Source organism: Grampus griseus, assembly GCF_964374135.1.
Source record: "Grampus griseus genome assembly, chromosome: 3".
NCBI lineage: Eukaryota > Metazoa > Chordata > Mammalia > Artiodactyla > Delphinidae > Grampus > Grampus griseus.
The window spans coordinates 156,086,597-156,106,668 of record NC_139019.1 but is presented as its reverse complement, the minus strand read 5'-3'; the positions used below and the strand labels follow the sequence as shown (position 1 = coordinate 156,106,668).

At 38.8% G+C, this 20,072-nt stretch overlaps 1 protein-coding gene across 1 annotated transcript in view; it reads right to left on the bottom strand.

Moving 5' to 3' along the window:
- Positions 1 to 20,072, bottom strand: part of SNAP47 (synaptosome associated protein 47) — a 60,408-nt gene that overhangs the window by 20,507 nt on the left and 19,829 nt on the right. Inside the window, exon 3 of the mRNA XM_082651383.1 lies at positions 4,706 to 5,196. Coding sequence (XP_082507509.1) covers positions 4,706 to 5,196 — 491 coding nt within the window. The remainder of the gene's footprint in view (positions 1 to 4,705; positions 5,197 to 20,072) is intronic.

Here is a 20,072-nt window from a genome sequence, read left to right as displayed (position 1 = left end):
AGTCTCCTTTGTGCATCAGACATAGACTCCTGACCTCATTGCAAGTTCAGACCAAAGACTACCAGGGCCTGACCTGGGAGCAGAAAAACCGCTCCAAGCCTGTCCAGCCTTGAGCAAATCTTTCTCCCTGTCTCTGGGCCCCGTACGCCTCACTGATGACACAGGAAAATGCCTACTCTACCCAGGGATGGATACAGCAGCTTATATAACTGGGGTGGGAAGCCCTTTCAGAAAAAAAACACAAAACGCCCCATGTCCTCAATACAACAGGAAGTGTAACAGAGAGAAAACTGAAATGGAGAGAGACAGCAGTCTCAACTGACTCATGGGTCCTTGGAAGGGATCAAGTGGGTGAGGGCCAAGCAGCTCTCCGGGGGTCTGTCGATAGTCAAGGGGTCACCATGTCCTAATAAACTAATAACATGGGGCTTGTCTGAAGTCAGTGCAGTGCTTGTGTCCTAGTGACCACATGGAGGGGTCTGTTGGTGGTCAACCTGATACCCATATCTAGTGACCACATGAAGTCTGTTGGTGGTCAGCATGGTGCTGTGTCCCAGGGTCAGAACTTCACTATTTCAAAAGATGATCTTAAATTAATGACCCTATGCAGAGACTTCAATGCCTCAGAAGTTTATTTATCATTACACAGAGATGCGCGTGCCTTCTGGTTACCTGGGCCTGTCCTGGGTGCTGGAGATGGGGTGAGAAAAGACAGACTTGTGTCTGATTCTGGAGCACACATCCCAGTGTGGGAAGTTGAACAGCAAACTAGAGGGTACCAGCACCAGAGGGCAAGTGCTAGGCAAGATTTCTATAGGATCAGTGAATGGGAAACTAGTCCTCTTAAATTAGGTGGTCAGAGAAGGCCCCTCTCAGAAGGCGACAATTTGCAAACAGTGAAAACAAAAATCAGTACCAAAAAAACTCTTTAAAAATGCTATGCACGGACCTTGCTCTTATATGATAAGAGCTTTGTGGGCTTCCTCCCAAAACCCATCACCCCAGTGGATCATGAGACAACATGACACAAAGTCCAACTAGGGGAGTCTACAAAAACCTGACCACTACTCCTGAAGACCATCAAGATCATCAAAGCAAAGAGAGTCTGAGAAACTGTAACAGTCAAGAAGAGTCCAAGGAGATGAAATGCCGAAATATCATGTGGGATCCTGGATGGGATTCTGGAACAGTAAAACATAAGGAAATCTGAATAAAATATGGACTTTAGTGAATAAAGGTGTATCAGTACAGGCTCATTAGTTGTGACAATGAACGATACTAATGTAAGATGACAAGAATAGGGAAAACTGGGTGTGGGAGACATGGGAACTCTCTGTACTATCCTCACAACTTTTTCTCAAGTCTGAAACTATTCTAAAATTTAAAAGATTATTTTAAAGATACTATGCAGAAAAACAGCAATTTGCAACTGCTCTTCCTTAAGGTGGGATCTGCCCACCTGTATCATTTCCAACCCTTGAAGCCCAGGAGACTCTCTTCCTCCCCCAGTCCTGGCCTGGCCACCCCAGGCCCTCAACCTGTCTACTCTATACATTACTACAGAGGTCTCTGGAAAGTTCTTCTAGGACACTGGTCCCCTGTTACTAGACCGCCACCTTCTGGCCACACACAATTTACCAAAATAGCTCATCGAGGAGAGAAATTGTTTCTGAGAGGTCAAAGTCATGGTTTCTACCTCCACCGTTTCTGTAGTTTCCAGTGCAGAATAGTAAAAACAGAGGTGCTGACAGATGCAACAACAAGAGAGGTAACAATGAGAAGTAAGTTCTCATTGCTGGGCTTGTGCAGGATTACTGTGAAGTTCCAAGCAAATGAGATACCATCTTGCTTACTGAACTCAGCATGCCGGCTTCTTCCAAACATAACTCCTTGTCACCTGTACCTCTCCAAATCCACAGCTGTAAGGTACACCTGCCTCGCCTACGCAGGGAGGCTTCACCAGGGGAGGATGGCACTTCATGCTCAGTCCAGACTCAGACACACTGTAGGGATCCTACCCACAGGCTAAAATTAGCACTGAGATGAAAACCCATCTGTCACCGTGGATGCGGCTCAGCTCATTCCATACATATACAATCCGTTACTGTGATGGGTGAGGCCATAGTCCCCAGTTATTCAATCCAACCCTAATCTAGGTGTTACTGGGAAGGTATTTGTAGACGTGGTGAAGGCTCTCAGTCAGTTGACTTTAGTGAAGGGAGCCTGTCCTAGACAATCTGGTGGGCCTGGTTCAATCAGCTGAAAAACCTTAAAAGTATATCTGCAGCTTCCTTGAGGAGAAAGACGGTCAGCCTCTGGTCAGCAGCCTCAGCTTGTGCACAAGAGGTTCATTTTCCCCTTCCTGATGGGTGGCCCTGCAGAATTTGCACTCACTCAGCTTCCTGCAGTCTGATTATGGCTGCAGAGGCCCTGGCACTCACTCCCTCCTCTCTAGGCCCATCTGCCACCTGTATGCTTGGAGTCAGAGCTTACCATCCCATCTTCCTCGGGACCCACCCTCCATGACAGCAAGGCACAGCAAGCTTGCACCCTTCTCACTTGTACAGTGTGACTTTCTGTGACACACGTGACATGCTCGCATCTGCCATCTCATTTGTAACATTCTATGTCGTGTTCTCTCTCTGAAACCACCATGCCTAACATAAAACCCACGAATATGGTAGAGCTCCATAAGAAGAAGGATTGTTTTCAGGACAGTAGGTACCTGGCACCATGCCTGGCACAGAGGGATTCTCCAACAGCACTGTCAGAACCAACAGCCCACGGTGCTCTGCATCTGGTCCCACCAGCCAGGGCCTCCTCCCTCCTCTCACTGCTGAGGCTCCTCCCAGAGGAAAACAGCAGTGAGGGGGACTCAGAGATTTGGGGTATCAGAGAGGCTACCCAGCTGAGCTTGCAAATGGCCTTTCCTGAAGGGCCCTTCTGGTGAGGATCTTATGTTGGCTGGTACAGTGTACCCTTCTTGGCCCTTTTATGGGCCAGCTTCTGAGCCCTGCCTTGAATGAGGGGCCAAAGAAAAATCTGGAAATGTAAGTTTCTAAATTAAGAAAGTAAGTTTCTAAATTAAGTTTTTACATTAACATTTCCAACATTTTGATACTTATGGGACCAGATCTGTTATCAAGCAATTTCTTTTTGAAACTTGAAGTCATCTAGAATAACATCAAAATATTCATATGTTAGGGAAACAGATTACATATTGGAATTGAAATCAATCACTTAAGAGGAAAAAAGAAAAGGAACTGGAATAGTAACAAACATATCTCTTACTTTATTTTTTGGTTTTGGTTTTGGTTTTTCTTTGCAGTACGCGGGCCTCTCACTGTTGTGGCCTCTCCCGCTGCAGAGCACAGGCTCTGGACACACGGGCCCAGGCGCTCCGTGGCATGTGGGATCTTCCCGGACTGGGGCACAAACCCATGTCCCCTGCATTGGCAGGCGGACTCTCAACCACTGCGCCACCAGGGAAGCCCATATCTCTTACTTTAAACAAACTCTAGCAATCGAAGTTAATAAGAAAAGACTTACTTGTTAGAAAAATCACTATAACATAGAAGTAATGTCACCTATAATGCTAGTATTAGAATATTTTATGACTTTGGGGTTCCTTAAGCAGGGCTCAAAAATAAACTTAAGGGGAAAAATGGTAAATTTGACCATAGCAAAATTAAAGATTTCTGTAATGGAAGCTGACAATCTAGGAGAAGTATTGGTAGCTTCTAAAGTCAACAAGGGATGAATATCTAGAATGAATAATGAACTACTGCAAATCAGAGAGGAAAAAAAAAAAGCCCAGTAGGGGGAAAAAAAAACACAAAAAACCCAGAACAAGCAACCCACAGAGCAAAATCTGTGGGACCAAAAAGCAACTAAAAGGCATCAGATGCTCCACCTCACAATCAATCAAAAAAATAAAAATACCTTTAAGATACCACTTGACATCAGTCAGAATGGCAAAACCGAGAAGTCAGATACCACCAAGTTATTCTATGCTAGGGAGGAGGCTGGGACCTGGGGACATATATCCACATGTCCTGCCACCCACACTAGAACCTCAGGCCAAACTCAGCTATACCGTCTATGCCCCACAGAGACCTAAAAGAGGATACTGCAGCCATAATGCCAAGAAAAGCAAGGGTTTCACAATACTTCTGGGATGCTAAAAAAAAAAAAACACACAGAAACTATGCTGCGTAATTTTCAAAAAATTCTGATATCCAAATGCCCATCTGGACGGTGGGCTGGGAATACCTCAATTAAGTGCCAAGAAAACCGAGTGTGATGCTGGGTCAGGGGAAGGGACTGGAGACACACCAGAGCAGGTGGGGATGATGCTAGTTAAGACCCTAAAGTGTTGGTTCTCAAATCAAACAGAGGAAAGAGGTGAAAACATCTAACTTGGAGCTTTCCTTTGTTCTGAAAGCATCACCAAAACCATTTCTGACCTATTTGAAAAGGCACAGCTCTCAAGTACATGATAAACCTGAGTGATTTGAGATTCAGGTGGCAAGTACTAAGGAAAATGGTCTGAAATTATTTTTATTTACAAACAAATAGGTAGTCACTATTGAGCTGAAACTGGCAGTTGCTCTATGTGATGCATCACGGCAACGCACCATGGGTGTGTTGAGTTTGACTGTGACTTTAGAGGTCTTGCGCACGGATTGTTTTGATGATCACTCACCTGCATGCCAGACTGAGTAGCCCTTCTCTGCTAGGGGAGAGGTTCTAGTGCTTCTGAGCATCAAGGCATCTTCTAAAAACTCGATCTTCTTGCTGAACTGCACTTCCAAAATGGGGATAACCTCTGGCATCTTGGCAGATATCAAACGATAAGCTATATCTGGCTTCCCAATGAACCGCTGGCGGATGCTAATTTCATAAGGTGTATGAACCTTGATGTCATCTACTTCTTCTCTTTCAAATCTGTGCATGAGCAAAGAATCTGAGTTGTGGATTTCCAACCCAGAAACAAAGACGGTGAGCCTTCCTGGTTTAACATGAGATTCTGTTTTTTGGGAAATAACAGCAGGAATTTTGATCACTATCCCTTCTTTTCCAAAAGCTTTGGAACTAGCCATTGAGGCGTCCCACTTGGGCTTTGTTTCTGATGGCATCTTCCAAAGCTTGAAGCTAAAGGGCCACCAAGAAGGAGACTCCAGTTCTGTCAGCAGCCTAAAAAAGCAAACACAACACAGAAAGTAGTCAATGAGTTAATTTTTTTTTTTGAAAACTGTTTTGACTTTTATAAAGAATGTTACCATTTTATAGTTTTCTTTTCCACAAGCACTCCATAAAGCAGGCATTATTATCCCCACATTTTAGAAAAGAAAACTGAGGCTAGGAGCAGTGGGACATTTGCCTACAGATACAAAACTAACCAGAAGTAGACACACAACAAAAACACACATCGTGTGACTAGAATATTGCTCTTTTCACACTTGACCTGGTGTAATTTTGACCAAAATAAATCCTGATCATAATCTCTAGAGAGCTGTCTAATAGAACTTTCTTCAGTAATCTGTATTGCCTAATCCAGTAATGGGGACATGTGGCTACTGGGCACCTGAAATGCAGCTAATGCAATGATGAATTGAATTTTAAACTTTTATTTATTTATTTTTTTTTTGTGGTACGCGGGCCTCTCACTGTTGTGGCCTCTCCCGTTGCGGAGCACAGGGTCCGGACGCGCAGACTCAGCAGCCATGGCTTACGGGCCCAGCCGCTCCACGGCATGTGGGATCTTCCCAGACCGGGGCATGAACCTGTGTCCCCTGCATCGGCAGGTGGACTCTCAACCACTGAGCCACCAGGGAAGCCCTAAACTTAATTTTAATGTGGCTAGTGGCTACCATATTGGACAACTCTAAATTAACCACTAATAATATCCAGAGATATATCTAAAAAGACAATAAGAGAGGAAGACGGTGGAAGCAGGAAAGGAAAAGCAAAGGAACAAAGATCAAATGGAATAAACAGAAAACAAGTAACAAGATGGTGGAATTATCACAACCATATTAGTAATCATACTAAATGTAAGTGGACTAAATTCTCTAATTAAAAGGCAGATTGTCAGCCTTTAAAGGCAGATGGTCAGTCTATAACAAGACACAGTTATATCTTGTTGACAAGAAGCAATGTGAAATATAAAGATACAGATACACTGAAAGTAAAGGGATTGGAAAAGTAAAGTAAAAAGAATCATGCCAAAAGTAAACTTTAAGACAAGGAGTGTTACTGGGGAAAAAGAGGGACAATGCATAATAATAAGAGGATCAATCCAAAAGAGAGACTTAATGATAGTAAATATGCGTGCATCTAATAACAGAACTTCAAAATTCATTAAGCAAAAACTGGCAAAACTAAAAGAAGAAATAGACAATCATACCTGTAGTTGTAGATTTTAACAAACTGCTCTCCACAACTGATACAGCAAGAAGACAAAAGTAATTAATAAGAATATAGACATTTTGAACAACACTATTCAACCATCTCAAACCTGACTGATATTTACAGAAACATCATCCAAATGCTGAATGCACTCTGTTAAGTATATTCAGAATATAAACAATAACAACAAAAAGATTATATATAACAGAGTGGTCAACATGGCAGAGAAGAAACACCTGGAGCTCACCTCCTCCCACAGGTATACCAAACTTACAACTACTTACAGAGGAACTAACGATGAGAAGGACCTGAAGACTAGAAAGGAAAAATTTTCCACAACTAAAGTTATCAAGAAGGAACTACAATGAGATGGGTAGAAGGGGCAGAGACACAGTATAGTTAAGACTCATATCCCCAGGTAGGTGACATACAAAAGGGAGGACAATCACAATTGCAGAGGTTCTCCCCAAGGAGTGATGGGTCCAAGCCTCACACTGGGCTCCCCAGCCCAGTATTACACAGAAGATAAGCCCCCATAACATCTGACTTTGAAGGCCAGTGGGACTTACATAAGACAGAGCTAGAGGGCTGTAGAAAACAGAAACTCTGCTCTTAAACAACACAAGCAGGCTTCCCTGGTGGCGCAGTGGTTGAGTGTCCGCCTGCCGATGCAGGGGACGCGGGTTCGTGCCCCAGTCCAGGAAGATCCCACATGCCGTGGAGCACCTGGGCCCGTGAGCCATGGCCGCTGAGCCTGCGTGTCCAGAGCCTGTGCTCCACAACGGGAGAGGCCACAACAGTGAGGGGTCCGCGTACGGCAAAAAAAAAAAAAAAAAAAAAAAAAAACCACAAGCAAAATCTCACATGCTCTTAGACCCACCACAGAGGGAGTAATCTGAAAGAAGCCTAGGTCAGTCCCACTTGTTGAACTTGGAGAAGGCTGCCAGAGAGGGAGAAGGCCACCAGAACTCCCCCTGGGGACATAGATGCTGGTGGCAGCCATTTATGGGGGCCATTTAGGTTCTACCACGAGGACACTGGTGCTGGCAAGGGCCATTTTCGTGTCTAGACTATCTGCACCAGGACATGGTCCCACCCACCAGCAGGTTGGCCACAGTCCTGGGACCTCCCACACTGACAAGCCAGTTACATGAGGAAATGACCCTGACTACCAGCAGGCTGAGACCAGTCCTGGACCCACGGCCCTGTAGTCAGCCACACAAGGACCTGGCACCACCCACCAATGGACTGGAGCCAGCCCCAGGACCTCAGGCCCTATAGCCGACCATACTGGGACACAGCTCTGCCCACAAGCAGGCTGGCACCAGCCCCAGGAGTTTCAAGGCCCTTGCTCCACATACTAGCAAGCTGGTACCAGTACCGGGACTTGTCAGCACCTGCAGACAGCAGTCCAAGGCCCCCCAGGCCCCAAAGTCAACTGCACTGGGACCAGGCACCACCCATCAGCAGGCTGAGATATGCCTCAGGAAACCCCAGGGCCACTCAGTTGGCCGCTCTGGGACCTAGCCTTGCCCACCAGTGGCCAACAGCCTCTGCACGAGGCAAGGCCTGGTAGCCAAATGGGACAGGGACAGCCCTGCCTACCAACATGCCCACAGGGGCATCCCTAGATCATATAACTCTGGTGCTGCTGGGCACCATAGGATGTCTCCTACACAAGCCTACTTCTCCAAGATCAAAAACATAACCAACCTACCTAATTCATAGAAATAAACACAGAAAATTAGGTAAACAAAAGGAGGTGATAAAGGAGCATGTTCCAAATGAAGGAAAAGATAAAATCCCAGGAGAACTAAGTGAAGTGGAGATAAGCAACGTACCCAGTAGAGTTCAAGGTAATGATCATAAAGAAGCTCAACAAACTCAGGGAAAGAATGAATGGCCACAGTGAGAAGTTTAAGAAGAGATAGAAAATATAAAGAAGAACCAAATAGTAACTGAAACTAAAAAATACACTAGAAGGAATCAATAGATTAGATGATACAGAGGAACAGACAGGTGATCTGGAAGACAGAGTAGTTGAAATCACCCAAGTTGAACAGAAAAAAGAAAGAGAAATTTTTAAAAATGAGGACAGTTTAAGATAACTCTAGTCTCATATCACAGTACTATGAGACAAGAAATCAACTATAAGAAAAAAACTGCAAAAAACACAAACACATGGAGGCTAAACAATATGCTAGTAAAACCCAATGGGGTCATAGAAGAAATCAAAGAGGAAATAAAGAAATACTTGGAGACAAAAGAAAATGGAAACATACAATCCAAAATCTGTAAGACACAGCAAAAGCAGTGCTAAGAAGGAAATTTATAGTGATATATGCCTACCTCAGGAAACAAGAAAAATCTCAAATAAACAACCTAACCTTACACCTGAAGGAAGCAGGAAATGAAAAACAAACAAAACCCAAAGTTAGAAGGAAAGAAGTCATAAAGATCAGAGTGGAAATTAATGAAATAGAGACTAAAAAAACAATAGAAAAGATCAATGAAACTTAGAGCTGGTTCTTTGAAAAGATAAATCTTTAGCCAGACTCATCAAGGAAAAAAAGAGAGAGGACCCAAATACACAAAATCAGAAATGAAAAGGAAGTTACAAATGAAACCTCAGAAATACAGAGGACTGTAATAGATTACTACAAACAATTACATGCCAATAAGACGGACAATCTAGAAGAAATGGATAAATTCCTAGAAATGTACAATCTTCCAAGATTGAGTCAGGAAGAAATACGAACAGACTAATTATAATTATTAATTTAAAAACTCCCAACAAACAAAATTCCAGGACCAGTGGGCTTCACAGGTGAATTCCACAGAACATTTAAAAAGGAACTAATGCCTATCCTTCTCAAAGTATTCCAAAAAATTAAACAGGAAAGAATGCTTCCCAACTCATTCTACAAGGCCAGCATCACCTTGATACCAAACCAGACAGACACTACAAAAAAAGAAAATTACAGGCAAACATCACTGATGAACATAGAAGCAAAAATCCTCCACAAAATATCTGCAAAGCAAATTCAACAATACATTAAAAGGACCACACACCATGATCAGGTGGGATCTATCCCAGGGATGCAAGAATGGCTCAATATCTGCATAGCAATCAATGTGATACACCACATTAACAAACTGAAGAATAAGAATTATATGATCTCAAAAGATGCAGAAAAAGCTTCTGATAAAATTCAACATCGATTTATGATAAAAATGTTCAACATTGGGTCTAGAGGGAACATACCTCAACATAATAAACACCACATATGACAAACCTACAGCCAACATCATACTCAACAGTGAAAAGCTGAAAGCATTTTCTTAAAATCAGGAATAAGACAAAAATGCCCACTCTTACCACTTTTATGCAACATAGTATTGGAAGTCCAACTCATAGCAATTAGACAAGAAAGAGAAATAAGAGGAATCCAGATTGGAAAGGAAAAATTAAAACTGCCACTGTTTGTAAATGTCACGATACTATATGTAGAAAATCCAAAAGATGCCACCAAAAAACTACTAGAACTCATCAACGAATTCAGTAAAATTTCAGTAAAATACAGTAAAATTCAGTAAAATACATTGCATTAATTGTTAATGGGATTATTTTTTAATTTCTCTGATAGTTTGTTATTAGTGTATAGAAATGTTGCATTTCTATACACTAATAACAAACTATCAGAGAAATTAAAAAATAATCCCATTAACAATTACATCAAAAAGAATGAAATACCTAGGAATAAATCTAACTAAGGCAGTTAAAGACCTATATTTGGAAAACTATAAGACACTGATGAAAGAAATCAAAGGTGACAAAAACAAATGGAAAGATACCATGCTTATGGATTGGAAGAATTAATATTATTAAAATGACCATACTATCCAAGGCAATCTACAGATTCAAAGCAATTCTTATCAAAATACCAATGGCATTTTTCACAAAACTAGAAAAAAAATCCTAAAATTTGTATGGAAACACAAAAGATGCAGAAATAGCTAAAGTAATCCTGAGAAAGAAGAACAAAGTGGGAGGTATCATGCTCTGATTTCAAACTATACTACAAAGCTACAGTAATCAAAAAAGTAAGGTACTGGCACAAAAACAGACACAAAGATCAATGGAACAGAACAGATAGCCCAGAAATGAAGTCACACTTATATGGTCCATTAATCTACAATAAAGAAGGCAAGAATATACAACCCGGAAAAGACAGCCTCTTCAATAAATAGTGTTGGGAAAACTGGACAGCTACATGCAAAAGAATCAAACTGGACTACTTTCTCACACCATACACAAAAATAGACACAAAATGGATTAAAGAGTTAAATTTAAGATCTGAAAACATAAAACTCCTATAAGAAAACATAGGCAGTACGCCCTTTGACATCAGTCTTAGCAATATTTTTTGGATATGTCTCCGCAGGCAAGGGAAACATAAGAAAAATAAGACACTTGCAAACAATATACATGTACGGGGTTACTATCTAAAATATACAAAGACCTCATACAACTCAACATCAAAAAAAACTAAACAACCCAATTAAAAAAATGGGCAGAGGACCTGAACAGGCATTTTTTCCAAAGAAGACATACAGATGGCCAACGTACACATGAAAAGATGCTCAATATCACTAATTATCAGGGAAATGCAAATCAAAATTACAATGAGATATCACTTCACATCTGTCAGTTGGCTGTTATCAAAAAGACAACAAATAAGAAATGCTGGCAAAGAAATGGACAAAGGGGAACTCTGGAACACTGTTGGCGGGAATGTAAATTGGTACAGCTACAGAAAACTATGGAAAACATTATGGAAGTTCCTCAAAAAATTAAAACTAGAACTACCATGCGTTCCAGCAATTCCACTCCTGGGTATTTTTCTGAGGAAAACAAAACCACTAATTCAAAAATATATATGCACCTCTATTTTCAATGAAGCATTAATCACAATAGCCAAATTACAGAAGCAACCTAAGTGCCCATTGACAGATGAATGCATAAATATGTGGTATATATATAGAATGGAAACCATAAAAAAAGATTGAAATCTTGCCATTTGCAACAACATGGATGGACTTGAAGGGTACTATGCAATGTGAAATAAGTCAGAGAAAGACAAATACTGTATGATTTCACTTATATGTGGAATCTAAAACAAAACAAATGAACAAACATAACAAATCAGAAACAGAGTCAAAGATACAGAGAACAAGCAGGTGGTTGCCAGAAGGGAGAGGAGGATGAGTAAACAGGTGAGGAAGATTAAGAGGTACAAAGTTCCAGGCACAAAATAAATGAGTCAAAGGGATGAATTCAGCATGGGGAATATAGTCAATAATAATGTAATATCTTTGAATGGTGACAGACAGTAACTAGACTTATCATGGTGATTGTTTTGTAATGTACAGAAATTTCAAAACACTTATGTTGTGCACCTGGAACTAATATAGTGCTGTAGGTAAATTACACTTCAAAAAATGATACAGATGAACTTATTTACAAAACAGAAACAGCATCACAGACAAAAGAGAACAAATTTATGGTTACCTAAGGGGAAGGTGGAGCGGAAAGATTAGGAATTTGGGATTAAAAGATACACACTACCATATATAAAACAGATAACCAACAAGGACCTACTGTATAGCACAGGGAACTATATTCAGTATCTTGTAATAATCTGTAATGGAAAAGAATCTGAAAAAGAATATACATACACATATATATGTATAACTGAATCACTTTGCTATACACCTGAAACATTGTAAATCAATTATACTTCAATTAAAATAAATAAAAATCTTTAAAAAGAAAAAAAACAAAGAAACAAACTAATAAAAAAGGAGATCAGTTTTGTGGTTACTGGAGGTGGAGACTGGGGGAAGGGGAAATTGGATGAAGGTAGTCAAAAGGTACAAACTTCCAATAATAAGATTAAGTACTAGGGATGTAATGTATACAACATGATTAATTTAATTAACACTGATGTATGTTATACATGAAAGTTGATAAGAGAGTAAATCCTGTAAGTTCTTATCCCAAGGGAAAAAAAAAATTTCTGTTCTATTTTGTATCTATCAGAGACAATGGATGTTCACTAAACCTACTGTGGTAATCATTTCATAATGTATGTAAGTCAAATCATTATACTGGACATCAGACTTACACAGTATGGTAGGGCAGTTATATCTCAATAACACTGAAAGAAAAAAAAAGAGTATAACAAGTCTCAATAAATTTCAAGTATTGAAATTATATAGAGCACATCCTTTGTCCTCAAAGAAATGAAACTAGAAATCAATAACAAAAAGTTAACTAGAAAATCCTCAAATATTTGGAAACTAAACACAATTCTAAAATAAAGGAAATTAGAAAATATTTGAAGTGAACGAAACTAAAAACATGATACACAAAAAAACGGGGATGCAAATAGAGCAGTCATAAGAGGGAAATTCATATCTCTCAATGCATATATTTGAAAACGTCTTAGGAAGGTTTAAAATCAGCGATCTAAGTCTCTACCTCAAAAAGTTACAGATTATACCCAGAGTAAGTAGAAGAAAGGAAAAGTAGGAATCAATGAAATGGGGGCTTCCCTGGTGGCACAGTGGTTAAGAATCTGCCTGCCAAGGCAGGGGACACGGGTTTCAACCCTGGTCTGGGAAGATCCTACATGCCGCGGAGCAACTATGCCTGCGTGCGCCACAACTACTGAGCCTGCGCTCTGGAGCCCATGAGCCACAACTACTGAGCCCATGTGCCACAACTACTGAAGCCCATGCACCTAGAGCCCATGCTCCACAACAAGACAAGCCACCACAATGAGAAGCCCACACACCGCAATGAAGAGTAGCTCCCATTCGCTGCAACTAGAGAAAGCCCGTGTGCAGCAACAAAGACCCAATGCAGCCAAAAATAAATAAATAAATAAATTTATTTTTTAAAAACTCAATGAAATGGAAAACAGAAAAAATACAAAATATTAACAAAGCCAGAAGTTGCTTCTTTGAAGTAATTTTAAAAATTAAACACCTAGCAAGAAATAATAAAGAAAAAAATAAAGAAAATGCAAATTACCAATATCAGGAATAAAAAAAGGGGCATCACCACAGATCATTTAGCCTTTGAAAGGTTTATGGGGAATTTTATACTCAACTCTATACCTATAAATGGGACAACTTACATGAAATACACAAAACACCTGAAAAACCCAAAATTTCAAAACTGAGGCAAGAAATAGTTTAATAATAAGAATAGCCTCACAAGGAAATTGAATCTGCAATTTAAAATCTTGCCATAGAGAAAACTGTGGTCCAAGTGGCTTCACTGATGAATTCTGCCAAATATATAGAGAGGAAATCATCATAACTGTATACCAACTCTTTCAAAGAACAGAACAAGAGTGAATGTTTTGCCCATTTAGTTCACAAGACCAATATAACTCCTATACGTAAACCTGATGAGGACATTACAAGGAAATACGTACGTAACAATATCCTTCAGTAACACAGATAGAGTTCCGTGAAAATATTAAGTCAAATCTAATAATATATAAAAAAAGAATATAATATCATGATTAAGTGATATTAATCCCAGGAAACTGAAGTTGGTTTAACATTTGAAAATTAATCACCGCAACTTATTTCATTGGTAGAAAAACAAAAGGAAAACTGTATGATCATCACAAAAGATGCAAAAACAGATTCTGATGAAATTCAGTACTCATTCATGTTAAAACCCCAGCAAGCTAGAAGGAAATTTCTTCAATCTGATAAAGGACATCTATAAAAGCATACATGTATGTATCTATAAAAAAACGTACATGTAACTGTATGCCTCATGTTGAAAAAGTCAATGTCTTCTGTTTAAGATCAGAAACAAATTTTAAAAAATGGGCAGACTTCTAAAGTATCTGAATTTTGAAAGTATTCCCCAAATCTACACAGAGATCCAATGGCAAAGGGTAGAGCCTTGTCAGCACAAGGCACTTAAACATAACCTCTGACTAATCAATGGCTGACCACTAAGCTATGCTGATGCAGGGACAACCACCAAGAACCAAGCCTTAAAACCATGCTTAAAAATTAAAACATAAAAAAAAAACAAAAATAAAAAAGCTGCACATGACAGTGGAAACACACTCCACAGAGTTAGTTCAGGCAAATTACTAAAATGAGTAAACAAATAAAAACAACCACATACACCACCATCCTGTGGCAAGGAGGGAGATCAGAATCCAGAGTTGCAACAATGTATTATTTAAAATGCCAAGTTTTCTACAAAGAAGTATTAGATATGCAAGGAAACAGAAAAATGTGACTCATACACAGGAGTAGGGAAAAAAGTCAACAGAATCCATTTCTGAGAGCACTCATATACCGGACTTAAGAGGTGAAGATGTCAAAGAAGTAATTATAAATGTTCAAGAGTTAAAGAAAACCATGTTAAGAAGAGTAAAGAAAAGTATAGTGACAATGATTCATCAGAGACTATCAAATCAGAGAGAGAAATTATATAAAAAAGAACCAAATGGAATTTCTTAAATTAAAACAATAGTAAGATACATCCTAGTTAAACCACTGAAAGCCAAAGAGAGAGAGAAAACTGTGAAAGCAGCAACAGAAAAATGATTTATCATGAATAAGGGAATCATAATAATATTAACGGTTGACCTCTATCATAAACAATGAGCACCAGAAGGTAATGGGATGACAAAAGCCAAGTTCTGAGAGAAATAAAACTGCCAGTAGAGAATTCTACACCAGCAAAACTATCAGGGAAAATACATTACCAAACACATAAATGCTGAGAAACTTCACTGCTAGCAAGCCTGTTTCCTGAAAAAAGGACTAAAGGATGTTCCTTGGGCTGAAAATAAAAGACACCCCCAGAAGGAAACTCAAATCCACACAAAGAAACAAAAAGCACTGGTAATGAGATCATGCAGGTAATTAGAGAATATAAGTATTTTGTTTACTTTTCCTAACTGATTTAAAAGATAATTGCATAAAATAATAATTTTAAATTATACTGAGGCTTATAACATATAAAGATATAATATATATGAAAAATAATGGCATAAAAGGGGGTTAGGAGTGTGACAACAGATTGTAACTCAGGTCCGCAGGTAGAAATGATGTGTACTGAAAGCAGTTTTTGGATTAGAATAAAATATTCTATATTTTTCTTTCTTCTCTTAATTTCTTTAAAATATACAAGACTGTACAAAGTAATAATTATAGTACTGTTTTATTGCGTTTAAAATATATATAGATGTACTATATATGACAATGGCACAAAGGTAGGGGAGGGAATGAAGCTATAATGGAGTACATTAAATTGGCATTAATCTGAAATAGATCATAATATGTACATTGTAATATCTAACATAACAATTAAGAAAATAATTTTTAAAATACTAATGAAATAATTTAAACAGTACACTAGAAAAAAATCTAATGCACACACAGAGGTGGTAAAGGAGAAACAGAAAGAAAAAAGCTACAGACATATAGAAAACACATAGCAAAGTCACAGAAGTAAATCCAACCATACCAATAATTAGAATAAATGTAAATGAATAACACTGTAATCAAAAGGCAGAAGTTGTCACTCTGGATTAAAAAAAAAGATCAGACTATATGTTGTTCATAAGTGACACATTTTAAATTCAAAGATATAGACTGCAAGTAAAAAGAGAAAAGATACACCACACAAACAGTGATCCTAAGGGAGGTATAGAGTTATACTATTGTTATTAGACAAAATAAAATTTTTTTTAAAATTAACACAGATGAAGAGAGTCATTTTATAATGATAAAAGGGTCAATTCATTATGAAGAAACAATAATTATGAATATATACACACCTAACAATAGAATCACAAAATACATTATAAAAACATTGACAGAATTGAAGGAGAAATAGACAATTCAACAATAATAGTTGGAGACTTCAATGCCCTGCTCTCAAAATGGACTGAAAAAACCATCAAAGATACAGAACACTTGAACATTATCAACCAATTCCATCTAAATGGTATCTAAATAACGCTTCATTCAACAACACTGGGATGTACACTCTTCTCAAGTATAAATGGAACATTCTCCCACATAGATGCTATGCTAGACCATGGGTCAGAAAACTTTTTATACAAAGGGCCAAACAATAAATATTTTAGGCTTTGAGGACCAACTGTCTCTGTTACAAATATTCAACTCTTCCATTAGACCAGGAAAACAACCACAAATGAATGGGCATGGCTGTGTCCCAATAAAAATTCATTTGTAAAAATAGGAGGTGGGATGAATTTAGTCCGCTGTCATTTGCCAGCTCCTTGCTAAGTCATAAAACAGGTGTCAATAAATTCAAAAAGATTTAGATAATGCAAAGTATCTTTGTTCCCTGACCATGATGGAATGAAATAGAAATCAACAGAACGCAATTTCAGAAGACCACAAATATTTGGAAATTAACCCACTTCCAAATAACCAATAGGTTAAAGAAAGAATCCTGAGGACAATTAGAAAATGGTCTGAGCTACATAAAAATAAAAATACTGCATACCAAAGTTTATGGGATGCAGCTAAAGCAGTAATTAGAGGGAAATTTATAACCATAAAACCTGTATTACAAAAGAAGATCTCAAATCAAAAACATAAGCTTTCACATTAAGAAACAAGAAAATAGAAGAGCAAATTAAAGAGGGGAGGAAATCAATGAAATGGAAAAGAGAAATATAAAAGAAAAATCATTTTAAACAAAAATTAATTATTAGAAAATATCAACAAAATTGACAAACTGTTCAGTTGGACCAACCAAGAAGAAAGAACACAAAAATTACTAAAATCAGGACTTCCCTGGTGGTCCTGTAGGTAAGACTCCACGCTCCCAATGCAGAGGCCCCAGGTTTGACCCCTGGTTGGGGGACTAGATCCCACATGCATGCCACAACTAAGAGTTCACATGTGGCAACAAGAAGCCCTCATGCCGCAACTAAAAGATCCCACACGCCACAATTAAGATCCTGCGTGCCACAACTAAGACCCAGCACAGCCAAATTAAATAAATAATCTTTTAAAAAATTATTAAAATTGGGAATGAAAGCAGAACATTAATACAGACCTTACATAAATGAAAAGGATTATAAAGGAAGCCACAAGGAACTTCACGCTACAACATTAGACAATTTAGATAACATTTTAAAATTCCTAGAACACCACAAACTACTAAACTGACTCAAGAAGAAAAGGAAAATTTGAATATACCTATTCAAGTAAAGAAATGAATTGGTAATTATACTCCACACACATAAAAAACTCAGGCCCAGTTGGCATCAGTGGTAAATTCTATTAAGATTTAAAGAAGAAATAATACCAATCCTTCACAAATTTCTCCAGAAACTACAGATGAGGGACAGTATTACCCAAACCAAATTTAGATAAACACATCACAAGAAAGAGAACTACAGACCAATAAACCTCATGACTACAGACACAAAATCCCCAACAAAGTTACCAAACCAAACCCAAAAGGACTAGGTACCATGACCAAGTGGGACTTATCAAAAGAACAAAAATATCTGAAATGTTTAGTATCTGAAAATCAATTAAGATACTACACTGTATTAACAGAATCAAGGACAAAAACCACATGACCATCTCAATAGATGGTGAAAATGCTTTTGATAAAACCCAATATTCATTCTTAATAAAAACACTAAATGAACCAGATATAGAAGTGAACTTCCTCAATCTGATATCAGAAACCTACAGGCAACATCAAACTTAACAGTGAAAGACTGAATGCTTTCTCCCCTAATACTGGGAACAAGTAAAGGATGTCTGCACTCACCACTTCCAGCCAACACTGTATTACAAATTCTAGATAGTACAATTAGGTAAGAAATAGAAATAAAAGGCATCAAGATTAGAAGCAAAAAAGTAAAACAATCTTTATTCACAGAAGACATGATTCTGCAGGTGGAAAATCCTACAGATCCACACAGAAGCCACTAGGACTAATAAACGAATTCAGAAAGTTGGCTGGATACAAGACAAGATCTATTGAAGGCCTTCCAATTCGAGGACTAGATAGAGCAGATACGCTTCTCCCTGTTCTCCCCACTAAATACAGCTTAAAACCCTGGATATTATATATGAAACACACAAAAGATTATGGAGAGTGGAGAGAAAAAGTCAGGCTGGTAGGTCTCAGGACTTCAGAAACTCTGAGGAAGCGAGTTCTCTTTTTATTTACTATATTCTGAACTGAGTCCCGAAGAAGCCAGAAACCTGGATAAACAGACAATAAATAAATAAATAAAAGAAAGCCTACTCTCCCTACCCTATAGAAAAGGGGAAGCTGACAAGACAGAGAACTTTTAGTCAATAACAGCTCTACTCCAGCCAAACTCCCTAGAAAGAAGTGCAGCCCACTCCCACCCTCATTAGCAAACACCACATGAGGAGCCTAGACATGGACCCTCTCCTACCTGCACTGAGGGGTACTTCTTCCTAACTGGGGTAGTGTCAGAGAAGGCCATGTGAGGAGCCAGCAGTAATGAGGGAAACCTTACAGGTCAACATAGGCCAGGAGGGGGTAACAAGACAGCCCTCATTCTCCCAATCAGGGTGGTATTAGCAGAGGCCTATGGGGAAACCTGAAATTCCACTCCCAGTCAGTAGCAACAGGTGTCCTTTTCCATCCCAAGGCATAAACTAGGGCCAAGAGAAGAATCTGGACTCTCATCCCCACATGGCAGTAAGAAGAATCAGCTTCTTGCTCCCCGGGGCAATGTGTCAAAGAAAGATCTGCTAAAACAGAATATAATGTCCAGAGTCCCATAAGATAATACCCTATACAATAGAGAAAAGAGAATAGATAGATTAGTGGTGACCTGGGCTAGGGTGAGAACAGAGAGTGACAGCAAATGGGCTTGAGGCAACTTTTGGGGGTGATGGAAATGTCCTAAAATTGAACTATAGTGATGTTTGTCCAACTCTGTAAATTTATTAAAAATCACTGTTCATATAAAATGAGTGAATTTTGTGGTATGTAAATTAGAAAGCTGTTCTAAAATATCTACACAGACACAATGGAGTAAAAAAACATCTAAAATAGGGGAAAAAAAACATTAGCCACAAAGAAACAGTAAATTCTCTTTAGCAATAACATACGCAAAGAGGACAATGGAAAAACATCTTCAAAACGTTGAGCTAAATTTGGCTCAACTGTGAAGAGCCAAATTATCGTTCAGAGTGTCAGTAAAATAAAGGCATTTTCCAACATATAAAGACTGAGACAATACTACTTACTCACAAACCCCAGTGAAAACAGAATCAGACCAATTATCTCACCAAGTAGATTCCAGCAAACTGCGATCAAGTCTGCGTTACTAACACGTCCTCGTTTCACTTAAAGAGACATGTGTGAACCTGTGTGCTTAACTGAACAGAACAGACTGCATTTTGGATTTGACCTCCACCTTATGCTGATATAGCATGAACCAAATTTTACTCTTGTACTGGGCAAAGGCAGATGGCTGACCACATGACTGCTATGGCCACATTTCCAAGATAAAATCTGGACACTCCAACAATAGATTTCCTAGTATCCTATGCAAAGTGCTTAGAAACCC